We start from the raw sequence: 22,719 nt of genomic DNA on the forward strand, positions 1-22,719 counted from the left end.
CAGCACCATCGTAAGTTCAAATAGTCTCTTTAACGGACGATTGTTAAGTGAGGTCTACCTGTATGTTACAGAGCCTTCTGGCGGAATGTTCCTGAAAAGAAATCCTTGGTTTTATACAGAGCTCCTAAGAGAGATTCCCCCATAAGCCCTTGCGGTCCAGATGGGAAAACATTTGTTCTCTTGGAAACTGCAGGCACTTCTTTTGGGGGTGTGGGGGAAGATGTAAGAATTCACTTGATGAATCGGGCAGGGGGAGAAAGAGAACTACTGCAAGGTTTTTGGAATTTGTAGGAAGAAAGATTTTCCAAATAACAATCTGGCACAGAGGTAACGTTTGTTCTAACAAGCCCCTACGAGGTAGTAACCGCACTGAATTTTACTGTACATATAGAGGATAAAGGGGAGGATGCTGAGCAAAACCAGCAAGAATTATCCTGTTGCTCCTTGTAGGAGGCAGAGCCAGGGTTTATATTTCAAGAACATTTCTGGGAGAGGAGATTTGAGGCTTCTATCCTTTCGTCCTCTCAGCTCAACCATGCCACTGCAAGAAACGAAAATAAATTATTTCCCCCTGACTAAATGTTTCTGGGTGCTTTGACTTCTAGTTACATGGCTGTCAGTTATCTCTGTTTTCTAGAAACTGGACATAGTTTATACACCTCCTCGTTCCCTGCCCCAAGGGGCTTGGAATTTGCTGGCTTTCCCACTGACACTGGCTGTGGGAAGCTGACAGGAGGTTGCCTTCCCCAGTGACTGTAGAATTCAATTAACACTTTACTTTTTCTCTTTTTAACTTGAGTCATTTTAATGGATTTCGTTTTATAATTGTATTTTACATTCCCGTTTCTTCCTGCCCACCTCGCATTTCGAAAGCATAGGTACCACTTTGGTGGGAAGGTAACAGCAGTCCGTATTTTGCCGCACGCTCTGCACTGCGGTGTCATGTCATGCTGGCCACATGACCACAAGAAATGTCATGAGACTGTTTTCTTGGCTAAGAAATGGAGATGAGCACTGCGCCCTAGAGTCATACATGACTGGACAGAGAAATCTTTAGCTTTTACCTTTTATTCCTATTTGTAAGCCCCTCGCTCTCAAAATGAGATGGGTGGCATATGAATTTAATAAATAATACATACATAGCAAGAGCACTTAGACTTATATACTGCTCCATAGTCCTTTACAGCCCTTTCTAAGCATTTTACAGAATCAGCCTATTGCTCCCAGCAATCTGGGTTCTCATTTTACTGACCTCGGAAGGATGGAAGACTTGAGTTGTGCTGTCACCAAGCAGTGAGGTTGCTCTTTACGAATTCTGGTCTCAGTTACGATTGTAATTCAAGGACTGCCTGTAGAGGGATTTAGATGCCATGAGTGTTATCCTGAGAATCTCAGTTTTTGGTTGTAAGAAACAAAGGCTTTAGCGTGTCATTACGCAGATAACCTTTTCCACATATAGCCAGACCTTATAAAAACAAAAGTTTAAGAGAAGAGATTTTTTTTTTTTAAATTTACATTTATATCCCGCCCTTCTCCGAAGACTCAGGGCGGCTTACAGTGTGTAAGGCAATAGTCTCATTCTATTTGTATATTTACAAAGTCAACTAATTGCCCCCCCCCAACAATCTGGGTCCTCATTTTACCTACCTTATAAAGGATGGAAGGCTGAGTCAACCTTGGGCCTGGTGGGATTCGAGCCTGCAGTAATTGCAGGCTGCTGTGTTTTAATAACAGGCTATCTTACAGCCGGAGCCACCACGGCCCTTGCAGAATTGTGATTCTGTTTAGCTTTTTTTTTAAACTGCCGCTTTCTGCCTTTAAAACGGAATCAGAGAATGGAACCTGAAATAGATTGGAAGGTCACTATAAACTCCTCAATTACTTCAGGTGTTTATTATGGGAACTCAGAACTAAACACTGGATGATAACAGCTGGATTTTTTTAAAAAAAACAAGCTTTCCTATATCATCAGTAATTTGACTGATTTTCAATTTCCCCATGCACATTGAAAATTGAAAGATAGGTGATTTGTTTTCTGAAACAAATCACCTATCTGCATAAAGGTTTTTTTTCTTTAAGGAAAATCCTCCAATTCAAAATTATCTAGTAACCGACATCAGTATCTGTTCTGAGCTAATACCTGACCTCTTCTCCATTTCCAGGTCATTCTAATGGTTAAGCACAATTAACAGTCAGAACATCTGAGGATCGTGGGTGGCTTATTAAGATGCTACTGTTCTTGGTGTGGTGTTTTTTTTTTATATCTGATGGAGAAAAAAACTGCAGCCATTTCCTGTGAGAGTCATCTTGGTTTTATAACTTGAAATTCTATAAATAGAATAACAAACTCAATGAGGTAAAGGGTTAATCCCTTTCAGATTAATCTATACTTAATTTCCCTCAACCATAAAATGACAAGCAGCCCTTTGAGGGATCCCTTAAGGGAAAAAAAATAATTTTATTTACAGGCATCCCAGCTTTTCTGATGCAGATTTCCGTGGAATGAAGCTCTCTCTCTCTCTCTATCTATCTGTTTTATATCCGATCATTAGGTACAACTGATTGTGATTGATGGAATTGCGTTTCCTTTCCGCCATGACTTCGAAGACCTCTCGCTGCGAACGAGACTTTTGAATGGCCTGGCCCAACAGTTGATATGCATGGCAAATGACCATACGTTATCTGTAAGTTTGAGGAAAAATGGAGATATGTGGCTAAGCCAGTAAATGGTACAGGTAGCCCTTGATTTATGACCTCAATTGAGCTCATAATTTCTGTTATTAAGTGAAACATTTATTAAATGAACTTAGACCCATTTTATGACCTTTCTTGCCACAGTTGTTCAGTGCATCGCTGCATTTGTTAAATTAGTAAGACGGTTGTTAAGTGAATCCGGTTTCCCCATTGCATCTGCTTGTCAGAAGGTCGCAAAAGGGGATCGCATGACCCCGAGACACTGCAATGGTCATAAATATGAGCCAGTTGCCAAGTATCTGGATTTTGAACATGTGACCATGGGGACACTGCAATGGTTGGAAGTGTGAAAAATGGTCATAAATCACTTTTTTTCAGAGTTGTTGTAAGTCGAGGACTACTGTATAACTTTGTGACACTCGTAGTGACTAAACATTCGACAGAAAATTTGATGTGCTAACACTGCAATGTTATTTTTTTGACATGTTATATAAACCTATCAATTGTGATTGTTAAACCATAATTTCTAGCTTAACAGATTATTTAAAACCAGTTATTTATTCAACAGGGCATGATTCAACAAATGAAAGCTTGACATAATGCAAATCCAGCTATTCCTTTGTTCTTATAAAGCTCATATTGTATGCGTTTTAAGTGGGTTAAGGATTTCCTTGCCTTTTGATTGTCGTTGTCTTTTTTATAAACATAAATGCCAGTTTGTTCTAGTGATTAAGGCATCAGGAGATGGTTCAGTTCTAGTCCCACCTTTGGCACGAAAGCCAGCTGGATGATTTTGGGCCAATCCCCAGGAGACAGTGAGTTCTAGTCCCGTCTTTGACATGAAAGCTGATGGGTGTCTTTGGGCCAATCGCCAGGAGATTGAGAGTTCTAGAAGAGCTGTGGTGATAAGAATGCAGTTTTGCAAGCCAACTCTGCCCACAGCCATGAGTTTGATCCTGACCGGCTCAAGATGGACTCAGCTTTCCATCCTTCCGAGGTCGGTAAAATGAGGACCCTGATTGTTGGGGGCAAGAGGCTAGCTCTGTAAAAACCGCTTAGAGAGAGCTGAAAAAGCACTGTGAAGCAATATATAAATTTAAGTCCTACTGCTATTGCTAATCCCACTTTAGGAATGAAAGCCAGCTGGGTGTCACACACACTCAGCCCAACCCACCTCACCAGGTTGTTATTGTGAGGAAAATAGGAGGAGGAAGCAGTATTGTGTGTATTCGCTGCCTTGAGTTATTTATAAAATAATAAAGGCTGGATAGGTAGATAGATAGAAGTGAAGAAGCTTCTTGGACGAGAAGCAAAATACCTTCAAGGAAAAATAAAGTCCAGTTGCCTTTTGAAAAAGCACCTGTCAGACAGACAGACAGACAGATAAATAGATAACAGGCAGGCAGAATCTTGTGAAGAGAAAACAAGTCTTGCCAAGAGACAATGTGGAAGAAATTCCTTAGTAAACTGCCTTTCGTCTCCTTTGTTGCTGCATCTTTTGACCTCGGCCTGGAGGTGCTGCAGATAGAGCTGGCTTCATGCCAACGGATGACACGCTTGAGCTACAGCTATTTATAGGTGGGTTTTTTCCAGCCTACCCAGGTTAGAAAGGATTGTTCCAGAATGAAGTTTAGCCACATTCTGTAATGTTACTAATGTTCCAGGTAACATAGTTCCTCCTTAAGCTGTGATTCTGTATGTACGCTGGGATTTTTCTTTTTCTTTTTTTTTTCTTTTTTATTGCTGGGCTGCTAAAAATAAGCCTCTCTGTGTGTTTTTTTTTTACTCAGATAGTGTTAGAAGACAACACAGAACAGCCCTAACGGATCAATCTGTGAGCCTAAAATGTTACTTCCCAAGCTGGCTAAACAGGATACCGATGGGAAGCCTCACGTAGGACATTACAGCAATAAACCCCAGCTAAGAATATTCAGAGGCATCCCAGTTTAATCCATATTTTTATCTGAGGGAGTCAATCTATTCTCCAAAGCATCTGAGAGCAGGACAAGAAGCAATTGATGGAAACTAATCAAGGAGAGAAGCAACCTAGAATTAAGGAGAAATTTCTTGACAGTGAGAACAATTAATCAGTGGAGCAACTTTTTTATTTATTTATTTATTTGATTTTTATACCGCCCTTCTCCCGAAGGACTCAGGCAAAATAAAACAAACAATACAAAGTACAATTTAAAATGCGATTTAAAAAACTTATTTAAATTAGCCTGAAAATTTAAAATTTACCATACATTAAAAACCCCATTTAAAATTAATAAAAATTTGACATTAAAATTCAATTCAAGCCAGCCCCGCGCGGATGAAAAGGTGTGTCTTCAGTTCGCGGCGGAAAGTCCGAAGGTCAGGTATTTGGCGTAAACCCGGGGGAAGCTCGTTCCAGAGTGTGGGAGCCCCCACAGAGAAGGCCCTTCCCCTGGGGGCCGCCAGCCGACATTGTTTGGCGGACGGCACCCTGAGAAGTCCCTCTCTGTGAGAGCGTATGGGTCGGTGGGAGGCATGTGGTAACAGCAGGCGGTCCCGTAGGTACCCAGGCCCTAAGCCATGGAGCGCTTTAAAGATCGTAACCAACACCTTGCCTCCAGAAGTTGAGAATGCTCCAACACTGGATGTTTTTAAGTAGAGATTAAATAACCATTTGTCTGAAACAGTATAAGGTTTCCTGCCTGAGACCTCCAAGGTCCTTTCTAACTCTGTAATTCTGCACTAGATACTGACATCGGGTTCTTTAGATTAGGGCTCTCCAACCTTGGCAACTTTAAGCCTGGCGGACTTCAACTCCCAGAATTCCTCAGCCAGCTTTGCTTTGAATTCTGGGAGTTGACGTCCGGCAGGCTTAAAGTTGCCAAGGTTGGAGACCTGCTTTAGATCATGTGCTGGATGAACAAATCCTTCTTAGTTCCCCTTTTGAATTACTGACTCAAGGGGACCAACTTATGGGCTTGATGGGCATATTCTGTATTGCTAAGATAATTCAAAATAGCTGTATTATAGTATAAGGAAGGATGTCTGCTTGATAAATGTTGACCATGATGAGCAGGTCAAGATTCAAACGATAAAATGCCTCGGAAAGAAAACTAGTGGGATTCTTCCCACAACCTCCTTTAACCCCTAGAAGTCTCTCCACCAGTTTTTTTTTTCGGTATTGCACTCAAGGCACCTATTACTAGAGGCACTATCTTTGCTCTCTTTTGCCACAGTGGTTCTATTTCGGCTTGCAGGTCATTGTATTTTGTTGTCTTCTCCAGTTCTTTCTCTTCTATTGGCCTGTCTCCAGGTCCACTTATCCAGACTTTTTGTCTGTCTTTGTTGTGTCCTCCCTCACCTCCGTCCGAGTGATGGCTTAATTAGCCAGCACTATCAGCTCTGGCAGCAGAATAGCCAACGTCTGCCAAGAGCCTCCGTTATCTTCCACGACGCTGGTGAGTCACTCAGAAACAAGCTCTTAATCAGTGGATTTGCCAGCTGCGAAGAGACACAGCAGCTCTCACGGCCTTTTATAGCCTGTGGGGTGTGGATCCATGACTCAGCACTTCCTAGGCCTGCCCCACCCTTGCTTCTGTTGTTCCCTCCTCTCCTGCCTAGGAAACCAAGGATCCAACCAAGCCTGATTGGTATCAGCTGGGTCTGCAGGCATGGCCTGGGGGGGGAAAGAGTCAGGGGACGGAGGCCTCATTATTTCTTCCACCTGGCCTGCTTCTGGCTCCTGGAGCTGAACCAGGGGAACCGGTGCTCCTGAGGTAAGTCCTGACGGCCCTTACCCCTCACTTTCCAAGTCACTTTCTGGCAGCAGGGCTGGCTCGGGGGGCACAGACACAACAGTCTTACCAACAATTGTTAAATCTGGAGGTGGCGCAGTGGTTAGAATGCAATATTGCAGGCTGACTCTGTCCACAGTCAGGAGTTCGATCCTGACTGACTCAAGGTTGACTCAGCCTTCCATCCTTCCGAGGTGGGTAAAATGAGGACCCAGATTGTTGGGGGCAAGAGGCTGATACTGAAAAGCACAGGTGTCAAACTCGTGGCGTAATATTGGTAGCCACGTGACATATCACGATATTTTCCCCTTTGCAGAGCTGGGGTGGGTCTGGCCTGCATGTGATGCATCTGGCCCAAGGACCGCCAGTTTGACACCCCTGCTGTAAAGCATTATGTAGCGGTATGTAACTAAATGCTATTGCTATTAAAGGTAGTCCTCGACTTAACAACAGTTCATTTCATGACCGTTCAAAGCTACAACAGCACTGAAAAAAGTGACATGACAATTTTTCACACTTACGACCATTATAGTATCCCCATGGTTGTGTGATCAAAATTCAGACGCTTGGCAACTGGTTCATATTGGTGATGGTTTTAGTGTCCCAGGTCACCTTTTGTGGCCTTCTGTCAAACAGTCAGTGGGGAAGCCAGATTCATTTAACGGGCCTCTGGTGGCTCAGACTGGTAAGACAGTCTGTTATTAACAGCAGCTGCTTGCAATTACTGCAGGTTCAAGCCCCACCAGGCCCAAGGTTGACTCAGCCTTCCATCCTTTATAAGGCAGGTAAAATGAGGACCCAGATTGTTGGGGGGGCAATAAAGTTGACTTTGTATATAATATACAAATGGATGAAGACTATTGCTTGACATAGTGTAAGCCGCCCTGAGCCTTCGGAGAAGGGCGGGATATAAATGCAAATATAAAAAAAAAAACCACCAGGTTATTAACTTCACGATTGCAGTGATTCACTTAACAACCGGGGCAAGAAACATCGTAACTTAGGGCAAAACTCCCTTAACAAATGTCTCACTCAGCAACATAAATTTTTGGCTCAATTGTGGTCATAAGTTGATGACTACCTGTATTATTATTAGTGAAAGCGGCTACACCACATCTACTTGTGGTAGAGCTGGGGAAGTTGTGGCTTTCCCAAAGTTGATGGGAGCCAACTCCATAAGCCTCTGCAGCAAGACCAGTGATCAGAGACCAAGCGAGCTGTTGTCTAACTCAGTGGTTTTCATCCTTGGAAGCTTGAAGATGTGTGGACCTCAGCTCCCATGTTGGCAGGGGAAGGCTGGGAGTTGAGGCTCAGAATTCTTCAAGTTGCTATGGTTGAGAAACCCGGATCTAACTGCTTTTATTTTGCAGTAACTATAAGCACTAATTTATTCGATGTAGATTCTCTTCTCTTTTTTTGCTTCTTTCAGGTAGTGTTGACCAATCAGATGACCACACGCTTTGAACAAAATCATTCCTCTTTGGTACCTGCCTTAGGTAAGCATTTCTACTTCCTATTAGAGGAGGTGGGGTTCCCCCCCTCCTCTACCTATAGTTTACTTTCTTTCTCATGAACAAAAAAGTACAGTAATGGTCACTCTTGTTTCCCAAAGAATTCTTTCTGGAGGTATATTCACACACACAACATTTTCACAGAGGCTAAAAGTTCCTTGCTTATAATTCTGTTTCGCCACAGCCTTAGTTGTGATTGCATCTATTGCCTGTAGTCCATTCACTGGCTTCATTGTTTCTTGCCTTGCCTTATGGTGCTTTGGAAAATAGGTTGTTCCCCACAAACAAGAGTGGGGTGGGGGTGTCAGTCCATTTTCCAAAGCACCTGAAGGCAGGACAAAAAACAATGGATGGAAACTAATCAAGGAGAGAAGCAACCTAGAACTAAGGGAGAAATTTCCTGACACTGAGAACTATCCTATCCTATCCTATCCTATCCCATCCCATCCATGGAATGACTTGCCTCCAGAAGTTGTGGGTTACTGGAGACTTTTAAGAAGAGACTGGACAGAAATTTGTCTAAAATGGTCTAGGCCAGGGTCTCCTGATTGAGCAGGGGGTTGGACTAGAAGACCTCTAAGGTCCCTTCCAACTCTGTTATTCTAGTCCCGTGATGGCAAACCTGTGGCACGCATGCCGGAAATGGCACGCAGAGCCATCCGGGCACGCGAGCCGTCGCCTGTTGCTCTTCCGGGGCGCCTGCCAGTTGGTCTCCACGCACTCGGGAGTGCCAGAAACCGGAAGACCAAGTCGCCTGTGCACACCGGAAACTAGAAGATCATCTTCCGGGCACACTCATGCACACTGGGCAGCTGCTCTTCCGGTTTCTGGCATACATGTGTGCACACCCCCATTTCGGGACTCGGTGCCGAAAATGTTTACCAACACTGTACTAGTCCTTAAAAGCTGATGTAATAGTATATTGGCTAGTTTTAAGGTGTCCCGAGAGTCTTAGTTTTCTTTATAGCCAAAGATTAAAAAAAAACTTCCAGTACTTGTCATCACAGGAACTCTAGAATATCAATTTTAACTATGGAGCCGCTAGCATCCTTGATATGTAAACATCCGTAGAAATACCACAACCTCCTCACCTTCAAATGATAAGAGCGATCAATAATTGTTTGCTAGCCAGCATCTCTTCTCCTCATTTTCTAAGGTCCCCCACACATTCCCTTACAGATGCACTCCGGCTAAAGATACTTTTATTTATTTGTTTATTAAATTTATACGCCGGGGGAGGTCAAGGTACCGAAGGTAATAAAATACGAAGAATTCTCTGTGCTGACATAAGATCTGCTGAATCAAACTCTGGAGTTAAAAGCCGGGGAAGCCAAAGAGAGCCCAAATAAAAGATTTACAGAAAGCACTTTTTTTTTCTTCCCCGCTGCTTCCTGCCAAGCAAATCTCTTCTTTTATTTTTTAAGCAAAGCGTCCTTTGAGGTGAACTTGACTGCTGGGGACTTCCTGAACACATCCATTTAATTTTCTTGGCAGCTCTTTGGGTGGTTTGCCATCGCTTTATTTCAGGGCGCTTGAGATTTGTTGAGCTTATAGCCTGTGGTTCCTTCATGTGCTCCCATTCTAGTTCTTGCCAGATCCGACACTGTTTAGTTTTCTGAGAACAACCCGTACTCCAGCAGATCTTCAAATGCAAATGTGTTGAATTGTCGTCAGACAATCTTTTCCTTTTGCATCCATCGATCATCTAAAAATGATTATTTGGATGGCATCCGTGTTATAACCCTTTGCTCCGTTTTCTTCTTCTTCTTCTTCTTTTTTTTTTTATTTATTTGCATTTATATCCCGCCCTTCTCCGAAGACTCAGGGCGGCTTACACTATGTCAAGCAATAGTCTTCATCCATTTGTATATTATATACAAAGTCAACTTCTATTGCCCCCAACAATCTGGGTCCTCATTTTACCTACCTTATAAAGGATGGAAGGCTGAGTCAACCTTGGGCCTGGTAGGGCTTGAACTTGCAGTAATTGCAGGCAGCTGCTGTTAATAACAGACTGTCTTACCAGTCTGAGCCACAGAGGCCCTTCTTCCTCATCCCTCCCTCCTCCGCCTTTGGAAAGCCGTTCTTGGGTCTCTCGACTGCTTTTCTGCGTTACATGACATCGGTGCCGCCAGGAGCATACACAGGAAATCCTCGACTTACAGCAATTCACTTAGTAACCGTTCAAAGTTACAACGGCACTGAAAAAATGTGACTTGTGACCGTTTGTTCATAGTTACAACCTTTGCAGCATCCCCATGATCATGTGATTAAAATTCAGGTGCTTGGCAACTGGTTCATATTTATGACCTTTGCTGTCTCGCAAGGTCATGTGAACCCGTTTTGCGACCTTCTGTCAATGAGGGAAGCCAGATTCACTTAACGACCATCGTTACTAACTTAACAACTGCAGGGGTTCGCTTAAGAAATGTGGCGAGAAAAGTCGTAAAATGGGGCAAAGCACACTTAACAAATGTCTCACTGAGCAACAGAAATTTTGGGCTCAATTGTGGTCGTAAGTAGAGGACTACCTCAATTTACGACCACAACTGAGCCCCAAATTTATGTTGCTGAGAAATTTGTTAATTGGGTTTTGACCCATTTTACGACTTTTCTCACCACAGTTGTTAAGTGAATCACTGCACTTGTTAAGCTAGTAACACGGTTGTTAAGCGAATCTGGCTTCCCCATTGACTTTGCTCGTCTGAAGGTCGCAAAAGGGGATCACGTCATCCCGGGGACAGTGCGATAGTCATAAATGTGAGTCAGTTGTCAAGCATCCAAATGCAAATCAATGTGTTCTTGGGGGTTGCTGCAACAGTCGTAAGTGTGAAAAATGGTCATAGGTCACTTATTTCACTGCCGTTGTCACTTTGAACGGTCACTAAACGAACTGTTGTAAGTCAAGGACTACCTGTGTTGTGTTTAACTCTAGCTGCTGCTGGAGTTTACAGCAGCCTGAGCTTTTATCATCAGAGATTCTACTTTTTGGGGGGTCATTTCAAAAGGGGCTCCTTCCCTTTGATTAGAAGAGGTCCAGATTTGGGGAGGGGGGGTGTTTTGTCCCCCTCCCAAAAGGACAAAGATCTGGGTTAAAGACGCGTTAGGATGACCGCAAAGCCATTCTCTTAAAATAGCTTTTGCATTCCTCCTGCCTCTGAATCACCTAACGGTTCCCTTGATGGTCGGGGCAGGGGCAGCTGTGCAAAGGCCCTTAATGCATGTTCAGCGGTTTGTTGGTCCGCTTGGCAGATACGCGAGATAAATCGAACACAATCAAAAAGTGCAATCCTCGGAGGACGCCGGATTGGAAGCGTGCAGGCAGATTAAAAGAAAAAAATAAAAATACCTTGCTTTCAAACGCTGACCTATTGTCTCTTGCCCTGCCTTCCCTTGCAGTCTACTGGGTTTTTTTGTTTTTTTGTTTTTGGCAGACAGTCAGACTAACAAAGCAAATTAAAGCTAATCGATTCAAGGGTCGGCAACTGGCGATCCATGGGATGGGTCCAGCTCCCCGAGGGTTGCCATCTGCTCCCTCAGCTGCCACTCAGTAGTTTCCTCTTTGTTCTTGGAACAGTTCAGGCAAAGACAATAATCTCCAGCAAGCAACAGAGAATTCCTCTAGGTTGGAGTCTTTCTCTCTCTCTCTCTCTCTCTCTCTCTCTCTCCCTCTCTTCCTCTTTATCACTCCCCCCTCTCCCTTTCTCTCTCTCTCCTTCTTCCTCTCTTTCCCTTCCTCTATCTCTCTCTCTCCCTTTCTATCTTACCCTCCATTTCCCCCTCTTTCTCGCCCCCCTCTCCCTCCCCTCTTTCTCCATCTCTTCCTCTCTGCCCTTCTCTCTCTCCCTCTCCCCTCCTTCTCTCTCTCCCTTTCCCCCCTCCCCTTTCTCTCATTTTTTTTAAATTTGAATTTATATCCCGCCCTTCTCCGAAGACTCAGGGCGGCTTACACTGTGTTAAGCAATAGTCTTCATCCATTTGTATATTATATACAAAGTCAACTTAATTGCCCCCAACAATCTGGGTCCTCATTTTACCTACCTTATAAAGGATGGAAGGCTGAGTCAGCCTTGGGCCTGGTGGGACTTGAACTTGCAGTAATTGCAAGCAGCTGCTGTTAATAACACAGACTTAGTCCATTGAGCTGCCAGAGGCCCTAGTCCATTGAGCCACAGATTTTCCTGGATTCCAACTTTTATCCATCACTGTCTCCTTTCTCAAAGCTCCAAGCAGGAGACTACAGGTAGTCCTTGACTTACGATCACAATGGAGGCCAAAATTCCCGTTGGTAAGCAAAATATTTGTTAAGTGAGTTTTGCCCCATTCTGTAACCTTTCTTCCCATGGTGGATAAGCGATTCACTGCGGTTGTTAAGTTAGTAATACAGCGTTAAATGAATCGGGCTTCCCCATTAAGTTTGCAAATTCTGGCTCCTCAAAACCTCATCGAAATTCAGGCCGGTCAGTTTCAGCCATTCAAGACTGAAAGGGATTATTGGAAATATGGCCCAGAATGTTTGTTAGGCACCCCCCAAAAAAAAAAAAAAGACGTGTAGGATATATTATGTCATTTTCTAACCTTGGATTGCTTTAATGCCTGTAAAATGCTTTGAAAATACAGTGCACCATGCACAAATTGGGAATAGAGGTTTTTCGACCAATTCTGTAACTTGCTTGCTTCATTTATTCCATTATTTATTCCATTATTTTTATCCCACCTTTATTACTTTATAAGTAACTCGAAACAGCGAACATACCTAAGACTTATTACTCCTCCTGTTTTCTCCACCACAACAACCCTGTGAGGTGGATTGGGCTGAAAGAGAATGACTGGCTCAAAGTCCCTGGCTTGGCTTTCATGCCTAAGGGCGGGATTAGAATTCTCAGTCTCCTGGTGATTGGCCCAATCAGCCAGCCAGCTTTCACGGCTAAGGCGGGGCTAGAATTCACCTTCGCCTGATTTCCTAAGCCAACACCTTCACCAAAACACCAAACAGGCTCTCCACTCCTACAGCATGTTATTAATAAATATTTCGCATATTTTTAGGCGCAAGGCTTTTAGGATGTGTCAGAAAGAGTCCGTACATTAAAAAGAACCTTGTTTTGCTTTCTCTCACATCGTTTCTTTTTCAAGCCGCTTCCAAGTAGGGCAAATTATTATTTTTTTAATAAATAATTTTTATTTCCATTTTCAAACATCATATTTATGTACAAACTATTATCCATCATTAATCATTAATTTTTATTTATTACTGATTCAGGCCTGCCCGATTGCCACTTCCTTTCTTCACAACCTCCCTCTCTACCCTCTACTACTTTCCCATCCATCCTCATCTCCTTCACTTTACTACTTCCTCTCCTCCTTCTCCACTCCTCCCTTCTTCCACCCTATCTAACCTTCTTATTCCCCTCCTCCTTCTCTACTCATTCCTACCTACTTTCTTCCCTCCTTCTACTCCTCTCTCCTTTTCTTCCTAAAATGGCAGTCGAGCATCCCCAATATCATTTAAAAAATTGTAATTTCATATCTTCAAAAATTACTGTACATTAATAATCAATCCATGTATCATTTCCCCCCCCTTCCCCCCCCTCCTCCCCCTTCCCCCAAGTAGGGCAAATTTTGTTGATCGGTAGCAGCATAAACAAATCCATTAGCGAGCACTGCTGTTCCCTCTTTTTCCCTCCATTTTATTTTATTCATGAAAAGATCTTTCGAAATTATTTATTCCATAAAAGTGACCATAAAGACCAGATTGGTTATTTTAGCTTGGGTTGGTTTTGTTTTTGGTGTATTTTTGTTACGTATGTTTCTTTAGAAAGCCCTATAGATAAAAGCAGAGGGAATCTACCAAGCATTATAAGAATTAGGTTAAGGGCTTTGTTAACAAATCTGTCTTTTAACCAAGCTGAATACCCAAGTTGGCTTATCCTAGAGATGGCTTTTACTTGATATTCTCAGCAATGAGATCAGATATTAATCTCCCATTGGTATCGTTTAGAAGCAGTGCATTTTGCCACCGAGTATAAAACAGCTTCCCCTCCACGGGCTGGTTTGAAATGGAAACGGTATTCATTGGTATAATTCGCGCACTAATCTCCGCTTGCAAATGTTAAATCTCATGCTAGCATGGTGACAAGCGCTGGCGACGTGCCACCGGAGTCTAGACATTTAATTTTGAGAATTCCTCTATTAGAATGACAGCGCTTCTCCCTCTGGGTGTGATAATGAAGGAGTGGGCAGAGTTTGCGGTGTACTTGCTAGAGGCCAGCAGATGCCCAATTTTGTGCTTCTGGAGCTGCTTTGAGACAAATTGGAGTGGGCTCCGGGCATTTCCCCTTAAATTGTTGCTTTAAAATCCAATCCATCTTCTGCCTACACAGCAGCCAGTGTCTAGAATGGGTTGAGAGACAGGCTCGATAAATCTGTCTGGAAATCAAATGACATGGCCTAACCTCAGCAAGAATAATTAAGTTTCTTTCCTTCCAAAGCCACCCCAGTTTCTCATGAGCGGAGCAGAGTTCCATTTCCTTTGTACCTTTATTGTTCTTTTGGCACCCCGGCTCTGGCCTTGGCTTTGAAATGATTGCATTCAAGTCCTTTCACAGGAAAGTACTGTGTTACACAGAGAGAGAGAGCGGGAGGGAGAGAGAGAGAACAGGAAGAAGCCAGAGGAGATTGCTACGGTCTGTTCCACTTTCTTAAGCAATTAAATATTTCGGAGGCAAAGCACATACAGGGATTTAGTCCCCTTTGGAAAGAGGAATCAGTAGAGAATTTGGTTAGGTTGGGATTTCTCTGCCGTGCTTTTATAGAGGCCCAATTTAACCCTGAAATAGAGCAAGTCCTTGCTACCATATGTGGCCTTCTAAAGGAAGAGCCCCGGCGTACCCCCTCCCCATATTAACTTAGAAGCAGGTATGTTCCAGATCACGTAAAGTGTTTAGTACCACTTTATAATGCCTTGGTAAGACAGGATTTGGAGTACTGCAGCCAGTTTGGGTCACCACAATATGAAGATGTTGAGACTCCAGAAATTTCTAGAGTGCAGAGAAGGGCAACAGAGATGATTAGGGGACTGGAGGCTAAAACCTATGAAGAACGGTTGCAGGAATCGGGTTTGCCTAGTCTAGTGAAAAGAAGGACCAAAGGTGACATTGATGGCAATCTTTCAATATTTGAGGGGCTGCCACAAGAAGAGGGGGTGTCAACCTAATCCCTAAAGCACCTGAGGGCAGGACAAAAAACAACGAATGGAAACTAAGCAAGGAGAGAAGCAATCTAGAACTAAGGAAAAAAATTACTGACAGAACAATTAATGACTTTGGGCCAATCACCAGGACGCTCTTGAGTTCTAGATCCACCTTTATATGAAAGCTGGCTGAGTGATCTAAGATCAGTCCCTCTCTCTCAGCCCAACTCACCTCACAGGGTTGTTGTGGAGAAAAGAGGAGGAGGAAGAAATACTAGGTATGTTCACCACCTGAAGTTATTGATAAAAATAATACAGGGATATAAATCAATGACTAAGTAAAAACAAAAAGCAAATTATAGCGTAGAAGTGCCATTTGAGTACGGATCATCAAAGGCAGGGGTCTTCAACCTTGGCAACTTTAAGCCTGGCGGACTTCAACTCTCAGAATTCCCCAGCCAGCTTTGCTGGCTGTGGGATTCTGGGAATTGAAGTCCGCCAGGGTTAAAATTGCCAAGCTTGGAGACCCCTGATCAAAGGTAACAAAGAAACCTGCTGCCTCTTTTAAGATGAAACCTGCCATAGAAGAGAACCATTCCAGGAATGGTTGCATTATATTTCCAGATGCAGAGTTTGGAGAGTTGGAAAGATAAGCGAAGAGTGAAGACTAGTGAATAAAGGAGGACTGTACTGCATAAAGAAGAAAAAGGCTATCGGTAGCCTTGGCTGTCAGAGGTGTCGAATATAAAGCGCAGACACCACAGCCTCACCAGTACCTTGGCAGTGTTTCTTCTTTTAGACAAGACTGGGGAAGACTTGTTGAAGGTTTCTCTGTCCGAGGCAGAGTTTGGTTTAGAGCAGGGGTCCCCAACCTTGGCAACTTTAAGCCTGGAGGACTTCAACTCCAATCTTGATTGCAGAATTTTCTTATTTTCTGCAATCAAGATTGCAGTTCAATCAAGATTGAATTCCAATCTTGATTGCAGAAAATACGACTTCAGTAACAGAGTTGTTAATGCTTGAAATGCACTATCTGACTCTGTGGTCTCTTCTCAAAGTCCCCAAAGCTTTAACCAAAAACTGTCTACTATTGACCTCACCCCATTCCTAAGAGGTCTGTAAGGGGTGTGCATAAGAGCACAAATGTACCTACCGTTCCTGTCCTAATGTTCCCTTTCATTATATACAATTTATATTTTATTTATTTATTTATTTATTTATTCATATTTTTATACCGCCCTATCTCCCTAGGGACTCAGGGCGGTGTACAGCCATCTAAAAACAACATAAATATACACAGTAAAACATTAATCTAAAAAACTTATTAAATAGGCCGAATATTTAAAATAGACATAAATAATAAAACCCCAAGTTAAAACCAAATCTAAAATTTAAACAATTAAAATTTAAGAATCTAGTCCAGTCCTGCGCAAATAAATAGATGTGTCTTAAGCTCGTGGCGGAAGGTCCGAAGGTTATTACATATTACATATTAATATAGTTATTACATGCTTATACTCATATATATATATACTTATATGTTGCATAGATACTTCATGCTTATGCTTATGTATGCTGTTATGACAAATAAATAAATAAAAAAGAAAGAAAGAAAGAATACCCCAGCCAGGAAAGCTGGCTGGGGAATTCTGGGAGTTGAAGTCCACCAGGCTTAAAGTTGCCAAGGTTGGAGACCCCTGGTTTAGAACTCACGAACAGATGAAAAGCCATTTCAGCTATTGACTGAGATGGGTGGCTACAGAAATTGAATGAATAAATAAAATTGGTAAAAATATTGGTGTGGCTGGGCTGAGCAGATTATGCATTTTCATTCAGGAGTGCCTTTTGTTGTGAGGTGAAACCCTTGTGCATCCCCACCAAGACTGGTAGGGTGAGCAAGCACCACCCCCCTCCCTTCTAGCACTGATGATGTTACTAGGTTGGGTAGTGAAAGGTCTGCAGGAAAACATCCTAGCTCAGGGAGCACCCAGGAGTCCACCGTCGTCGTCCTCTTTCTCCTCCTCTCCTCTCCTTCTCTAGAGCCACTCCCTTCTACTGATGATGTTTCCTAGTTGGGTAGTGAAAGGTCTCCAGGAAACACCAAGGACTCCACTGTCCTTCTCCTCCTCCTTCTTTTTCCTTTCCTCCTCTTTCTTCCCTTCTCTCCAGAAACTCCACTCCCTTCTAGCACTGATGATGTTTAGACTCTAGAAAGAGTGCAGAGAAGAGCAACAAATCTGCACTACTATTAATCGTTTCATAGTTCCCATCACCCATCTCTTTCCACTTATGACTGTATGACTATAACTTGTTGCTGGCAATCCTTATGATTTATATTGATATATTGATCATCAATTGTGTTGTAAATGTTGTACCTTGATGAACGTATCTTTTCTTTTATGTACACTAAGAGCATATGCACCAAGACAAATTCCTTGTGTGTCCAATCACACTTGGCCAATAAAAAAAAATTTATTCTATTCTATTCTATTCTATTCTATTCAAAGATGATTAGGGGACTGGAGGCTAAAACATATGAAGAACGGTTGCAGGAACTGGGTATGTCTAGTTTAATGAAAAAGAAGGACTAGGGGAGACATGATAGCAGTCTTCCAATATCTCAGGGGTTGCCACAAAGAAGAGGGAGTCAAACTATTCTCCAAAGCACCTGAGGGTAGAACAAGAAGCAATGGGTGGAAACTGATCAAGGAAAGAAGAAATTTCCTGACAGTTAGAACAATTAATAAATGGAACGACTTGCCTGCAGAAGTTGTGAATGCTCCAACACTGGAAATTTTTAAGAAAATGTTGGATAACCATCTGTCTGAGATGGTGTAGGGTTTCCTGCCTGGGCAGGGGGTTGGACTAGAAGGCCTCCAAGGTCCCTTCCAACTCTGTTGTTGTATTATATTATATTATATCTTCCCTAAATGGGTAGTAAAGCATCTGCAAAGAAAACAACCAATCTCAGAGAGCACCAAGGACTCCACACTTCAACCCCAAGCTACATATATTTTCTTCTGTATTTGTGAGGATTTTTTTTTAAAAAAACCTGTTTTATCTATTCCCAAATATTTCTAACTCAGTTTTCTGAAAGCCTCCAAGAAGACTCCTGTAAATCATTAAATTGCAAGGCAGAAAGGGAGCAGGGACGTCTTAATGAATTGTTGTAGCACAATTAATAGGCATTTTGTCAGGCAGGTATTTAGTATCTCAGTGCTCCCTTTTGCATAGGAAACCTGCTTACCTTCTCAAAGCTTAAGAGGGTTTATCTTCGCTTATAATTGCTAATTTCCCAATCATGAGTTCTTTTATTATTTCTTTGCAGCTGGCGCTTCCTTAGCTGCGGTATGTACCAACTGTATACCTTTAAAACATGCTTGAAAAATAATTAGTACATTTTTTTTCTTTCTCTGTCTCTCTCCCCCCCCCTCCCCCCTCAGGGGAAAGCTGGGGTCATGCAGCTACCATACGTTTAATTTTGCACTGGAATAAAAAGCAGAGGTGAGTTAAAAAAATGGACACCAATCAGTGAAATTAGCTATTGAGTTTGTAACTAAACCTAAGGATACCCACAATTATCTTTTCTTCTTCCCTGTTCATCTTCCCTTTAACATGTACCAGCTGTGGAATGAACATTCTGCCTTTAATTTAAATGCTTACCTAAAAACACGCTACAACAAAGTTCTCGAAATTATTTCAACCCTCACCCCCCACCTCCGAGGTGGGTTTCAGCAGGTTCTGACCAGTTCTGGAAAATCGGTAGCAGAAATTTTGAGTAGTTCGGAGAACCGGTAGTAAAAATTCTGACTGGCCCCGCCCCCATCTATTCTCTGCCTCCCGAGTCCCAGCTGATCGGGAGGAAATGGGAATTTTGCAGTATCCTTCCCCTGCCACGCCCACCAAACCAAGCCACGCCCACAGAACCAGTAGTAAAAATTCTGACTGGCCCCGCCCCCCTCTATTCTCTGCCTCCCAGCTGATCGGGAGGAAATGGGGATTTTGCAGTAACCTTCCCCTGCCACGTCCACCAAGCCACGCCCACAGAACCCGTAGTAAAAAAATTTGAATCCTACCACTGGTTCCCCCCCCCTCCAAAAAACAGCCCTATAAGCAGCTAGACAGGAAAAAGTTGTTCCAGTAGTCCTCAACTTGCAACAGTTCATTTAGTGACCGTTCAGTGTTACAATGGCACTGAAAGTGTTTCACACTTACGACCGATGCAGCATCCCCCTGGCCACATGATCCAAATTCAGATGCTTGGGCAATTGATTCATATTTATGACAGTTGCAGTGTCCCATTGTCACGTGATCACCTTTTGACAATGGAAGTCAATGGGGAAGCCAGATTCACTTAACAACTGTGGCAAGGAAGGTCGTAAAATGGGGCAAATCTCACTTAACAAATGTCTTGCTTAGCAACAAAAATTTTGGGCTCATTTGTGATCATAACTCGAGGACTATCTGTAGTAACTATATAAACCAGGAACTAGCCAACCGTGATATACATTAGCCTAGTTCAGAACAGTTCGTATGATTTGCTAATAATTAAGTGTTTTGAAAGCCTGAAAACTGAGTCAGGTGTATCTGAGTCAGGGGCCTCTGTGGCTCAGACTGCTAATGCAGTCTGTTATTAACAGCAGCTGCCTGCAATTACTGCAGGTTCTAGTCCCACCAGGCCCAAGGGTGACTCAGCCTTCCATCCTTTATAAGGTAGGTAAAATGAGAACCCAGATTGTTGGGGGCAATAAGTTGACTTTGTATATAATATACAAATAGAATGAAGACTATTGCTAACATAGTGTGAGCCGCCCTAAGTCTTCGGAGAAGGGCGGGATATACATGCAAATAAAATAAAAATAAATAATAAATAAATAAAAATAAAGTTTCAGATTTTCGAACCAACAAGAAAAGAAGTCCAGTTGGCATGACTCAACTTCCAGACTTCTTCAGATATTCTAAAAAGAAAAAAAAAAGGCACTTTAAGCAATAGAATCAGCCTACCTATGCCAGAACCAGCCAGTTCCTTTTAGTAACATTGAAATTGAGGTGGAGTACACCTTTTTGTGGACAAAATACATAAAAACCAGATTTATATACGGGGGTGGGGGTGGGGGGCATGAATAGCATAATGGAAATACGAATGACAACTTATGTTAACCTGAAGGGTAGATAAATACTTGGGAGAGACCGTTTCAGGGCCTGTTCTGTCCCTTTAATGTAGCTTGCAATTCTGGGCAACAACCTGATCTAAAGCACGTAGCTACAAAACCTATCCAAACATTCACATTTTAAAGACAGAGTGTGAGACTGCAAGACAGCAACGTGTTAGCAGAGACAGCCTTTCCTTTCATACCATTGGGGGAAACCTGTAGAAAATGAGAGCTTTGTATTAAAGACAAACCGAGTTAAGCCGTTCCTTTGTAACCTTGTTTTGCTCAAGATCCTGGGTGGATTCTTGCAGTCCCTCTTTGTTTTATAGCTGGAACACAGTGTAGCCTTAGCCATTATGCAATTACTGTGTTTAAACCTAATATCCCTGTTCTCCTCCCAGCACTTTTAAGTGTGTCACTTAATTTAGATGGTGGGGTGTCCCTTACTTCAAACACAGATATCCATGGCATGTGAGGGGCACCTGGTGGAATTCTATTTGAGAGCCTCTTAAAAACATGACAGGGTATCGCACGATTAGGGCTATTTCTATCAAGTACACCCACCAATTTAAATGTTCTAAGGAATTCCCTATGCAACGAAATATGATGTGATAATCTTCCTTGGGCGGTAATTACTTGCTTTCTAATAGAACAGCACCGAGAGAAGAAAAGAAACCCAGAGCCCTAAAAATAATTAACGGGAATCTTGGCAGGTTATCTCGGAGGAAGGCTGAGTATTTTCCTGAGGTATAGCAAGTTCAGAAGTCCTCCTTCCCTCTGGGTTTTAGCGGGAGGTTCTCGAATTAGATTTTAGATTGAACCGAGAAAAAAAAAATTCAGTGCAGTTGCAATTGCTTCAGAAGATTTACTCCATCCCTTCGTTTTTCAAAAAAACATCAAGTGCAGTTAAGAAAGTAAAAATTGTGAATCTGAAATAAGTTGAGAATGCCGAATTGCAAAGCACGCCTGGTTTCTGCAATCATTTCTCTTTTTCAAACACAGCCGCTATTCTCTGTTCTTTACTGTTCGTGTCAGACCATCTGTCAGAAGTTGTAAAATACCATTGACCGTATCTATACTGCTGAGGCTAAAAAACAGTGCCCTACTGTCTTTAATTTAAAACATTAAGACAGTAGGACACTGTTTTTTAGCCTCAGCAACTTGAAAATATATGGATTTCAAATCCCAGAATTCCCCAGCATGGACTTGAAGTGCATACATCTTAAAGTTGCTGAGGTTGAGAAACAACACTTCAATACAGCAATGATCACACCACGAAATAAAAAAAAGATGTTGAGACTCTAGAAAGAGTGCAGAGAAGTACAACAAAGTTGATTAGGGACCGGAGGCTAAAACATGTAAACAGCGGTTGCTGGAACTGGATATGTCTAGTCTGATGAAAAGAAGGACTAGGGGAGACATGATAGCAGTCTTCCAATATCTCAGAGGTTGCCAAAAGAAGAGGGAGTCGCTATTTTCCAAAGCACCTGAAGGCAGGACAAGAAGAAATGGATGGAATCGGGGGTGAAATGCTCCCGGTTCAGAGTGATGGGGGCGGGTAGTTCGGAGAACTGGTAGCAAAAATCCCTGCCCCCTACCACCACCCACGCCTCGCGGTTCCTTTTCTCTGTCCCTGAAGCTCTAGGTGGTGATATAACTGCAAACAGCCTTAAATGACTGCCGTGGTGCTTCAAAGGGCCGCACTGCAGCTGATCAGCGCTGTAGGCGGCTAATAGACCAGTGCCTCTATTTTTAAAGTAAAGAAGTTAGAGCGGTGCCTCCCAAAAAAAGGCAGTTGGTAGAGCGGTGCCTCTAGTTTTAAAGAAGGTAGACCGGCGCCTCCCAAAAAAGGGCAATTGGTAGACCGGTGCCTCCCAAAAAAGGCAATTGGTAGACCGGTGCCTCTACTTTTAAAGAAGATAGACTGGTGCCTCCCAAAAAAAGGCAATTGGTAGACCGGTGCCTCTAGTTTTAAAAAAGGTAGACCGGTGCACTCCCAAGTTTTGTATCCTCTATTATTTTTATTATTTATTATTATTGGCCATGCCCATTCAGTCACCTGACCACCAAGCCACGCCCTCCAATTAAGCCACGCCCACAAGAACCAATAGGGAAAATTTTTAGATTTCATCCCTGGATGGAATCAAAAGAGAGAAGCAACCTCGAACAAAGGAGAACTTTCCTGAGCAATTAATCAGTGAAATGACTTGCCTCAAGAAGTTGTGAGTGCTCCAACATTGGAGATTGTCAAGAAGAGACTTGGATAAGCATTTTTCCAGAATGGTATAAAGTCATCCGCTTAAGTAGGGTTGAACTAGAAGACCTCTAAAGTCCTTTCCAACTCTGTTATCTTCTGGAAACGTCCCCTGTGCAAGCTTGTTAAAAAGGAATAGGAACCATTC

General features: G+C 42.7%; 2 protein-coding genes across 5 annotated transcripts in view; both read left to right on the forward strand.

Moving 5' to 3' along the window:
* The window catches only part of PPM1E (protein phosphatase, Mg2+/Mn2+ dependent 1E), a 259,054-nt gene that overhangs the window by 32,154 nt on the left and 204,181 nt on the right, over positions 1-22,719 (forward strand). The gene's annotated exons all lie outside the window — the stretch shown is intronic.
* The window catches only part of RAD51C (RAD51 paralog C), a 94,218-nt gene that overhangs the window by 27,584 nt on the left and 43,915 nt on the right, over positions 1-22,719 (forward strand). For all 4 annotated transcript variants that reach the window (XM_058164076.1, XM_058164072.1, XM_058164073.1 and 1 more), the window contains exons 5-7: positions 2,553-2,684; positions 7,894-7,960; positions 18,608-18,668. In XM_058164076.1, the coding sequence (XP_058020059.1) occupies positions 2,553-2,684; positions 7,894-7,960; positions 18,608-18,668 (260 nt within the window). The remainder of the gene's footprint in view (positions 1-2,552; positions 2,685-7,893; positions 7,961-18,607; positions 18,669-22,719) is intronic.

The sequence above is a fragment of the Ahaetulla prasina genome, chromosome 1 (assembly GCF_028640845.1).
Source record: "Ahaetulla prasina isolate Xishuangbanna chromosome 1, ASM2864084v1, whole genome shotgun sequence".
NCBI lineage: Eukaryota > Metazoa > Chordata > Lepidosauria > Squamata > Colubridae > Ahaetulla > Ahaetulla prasina.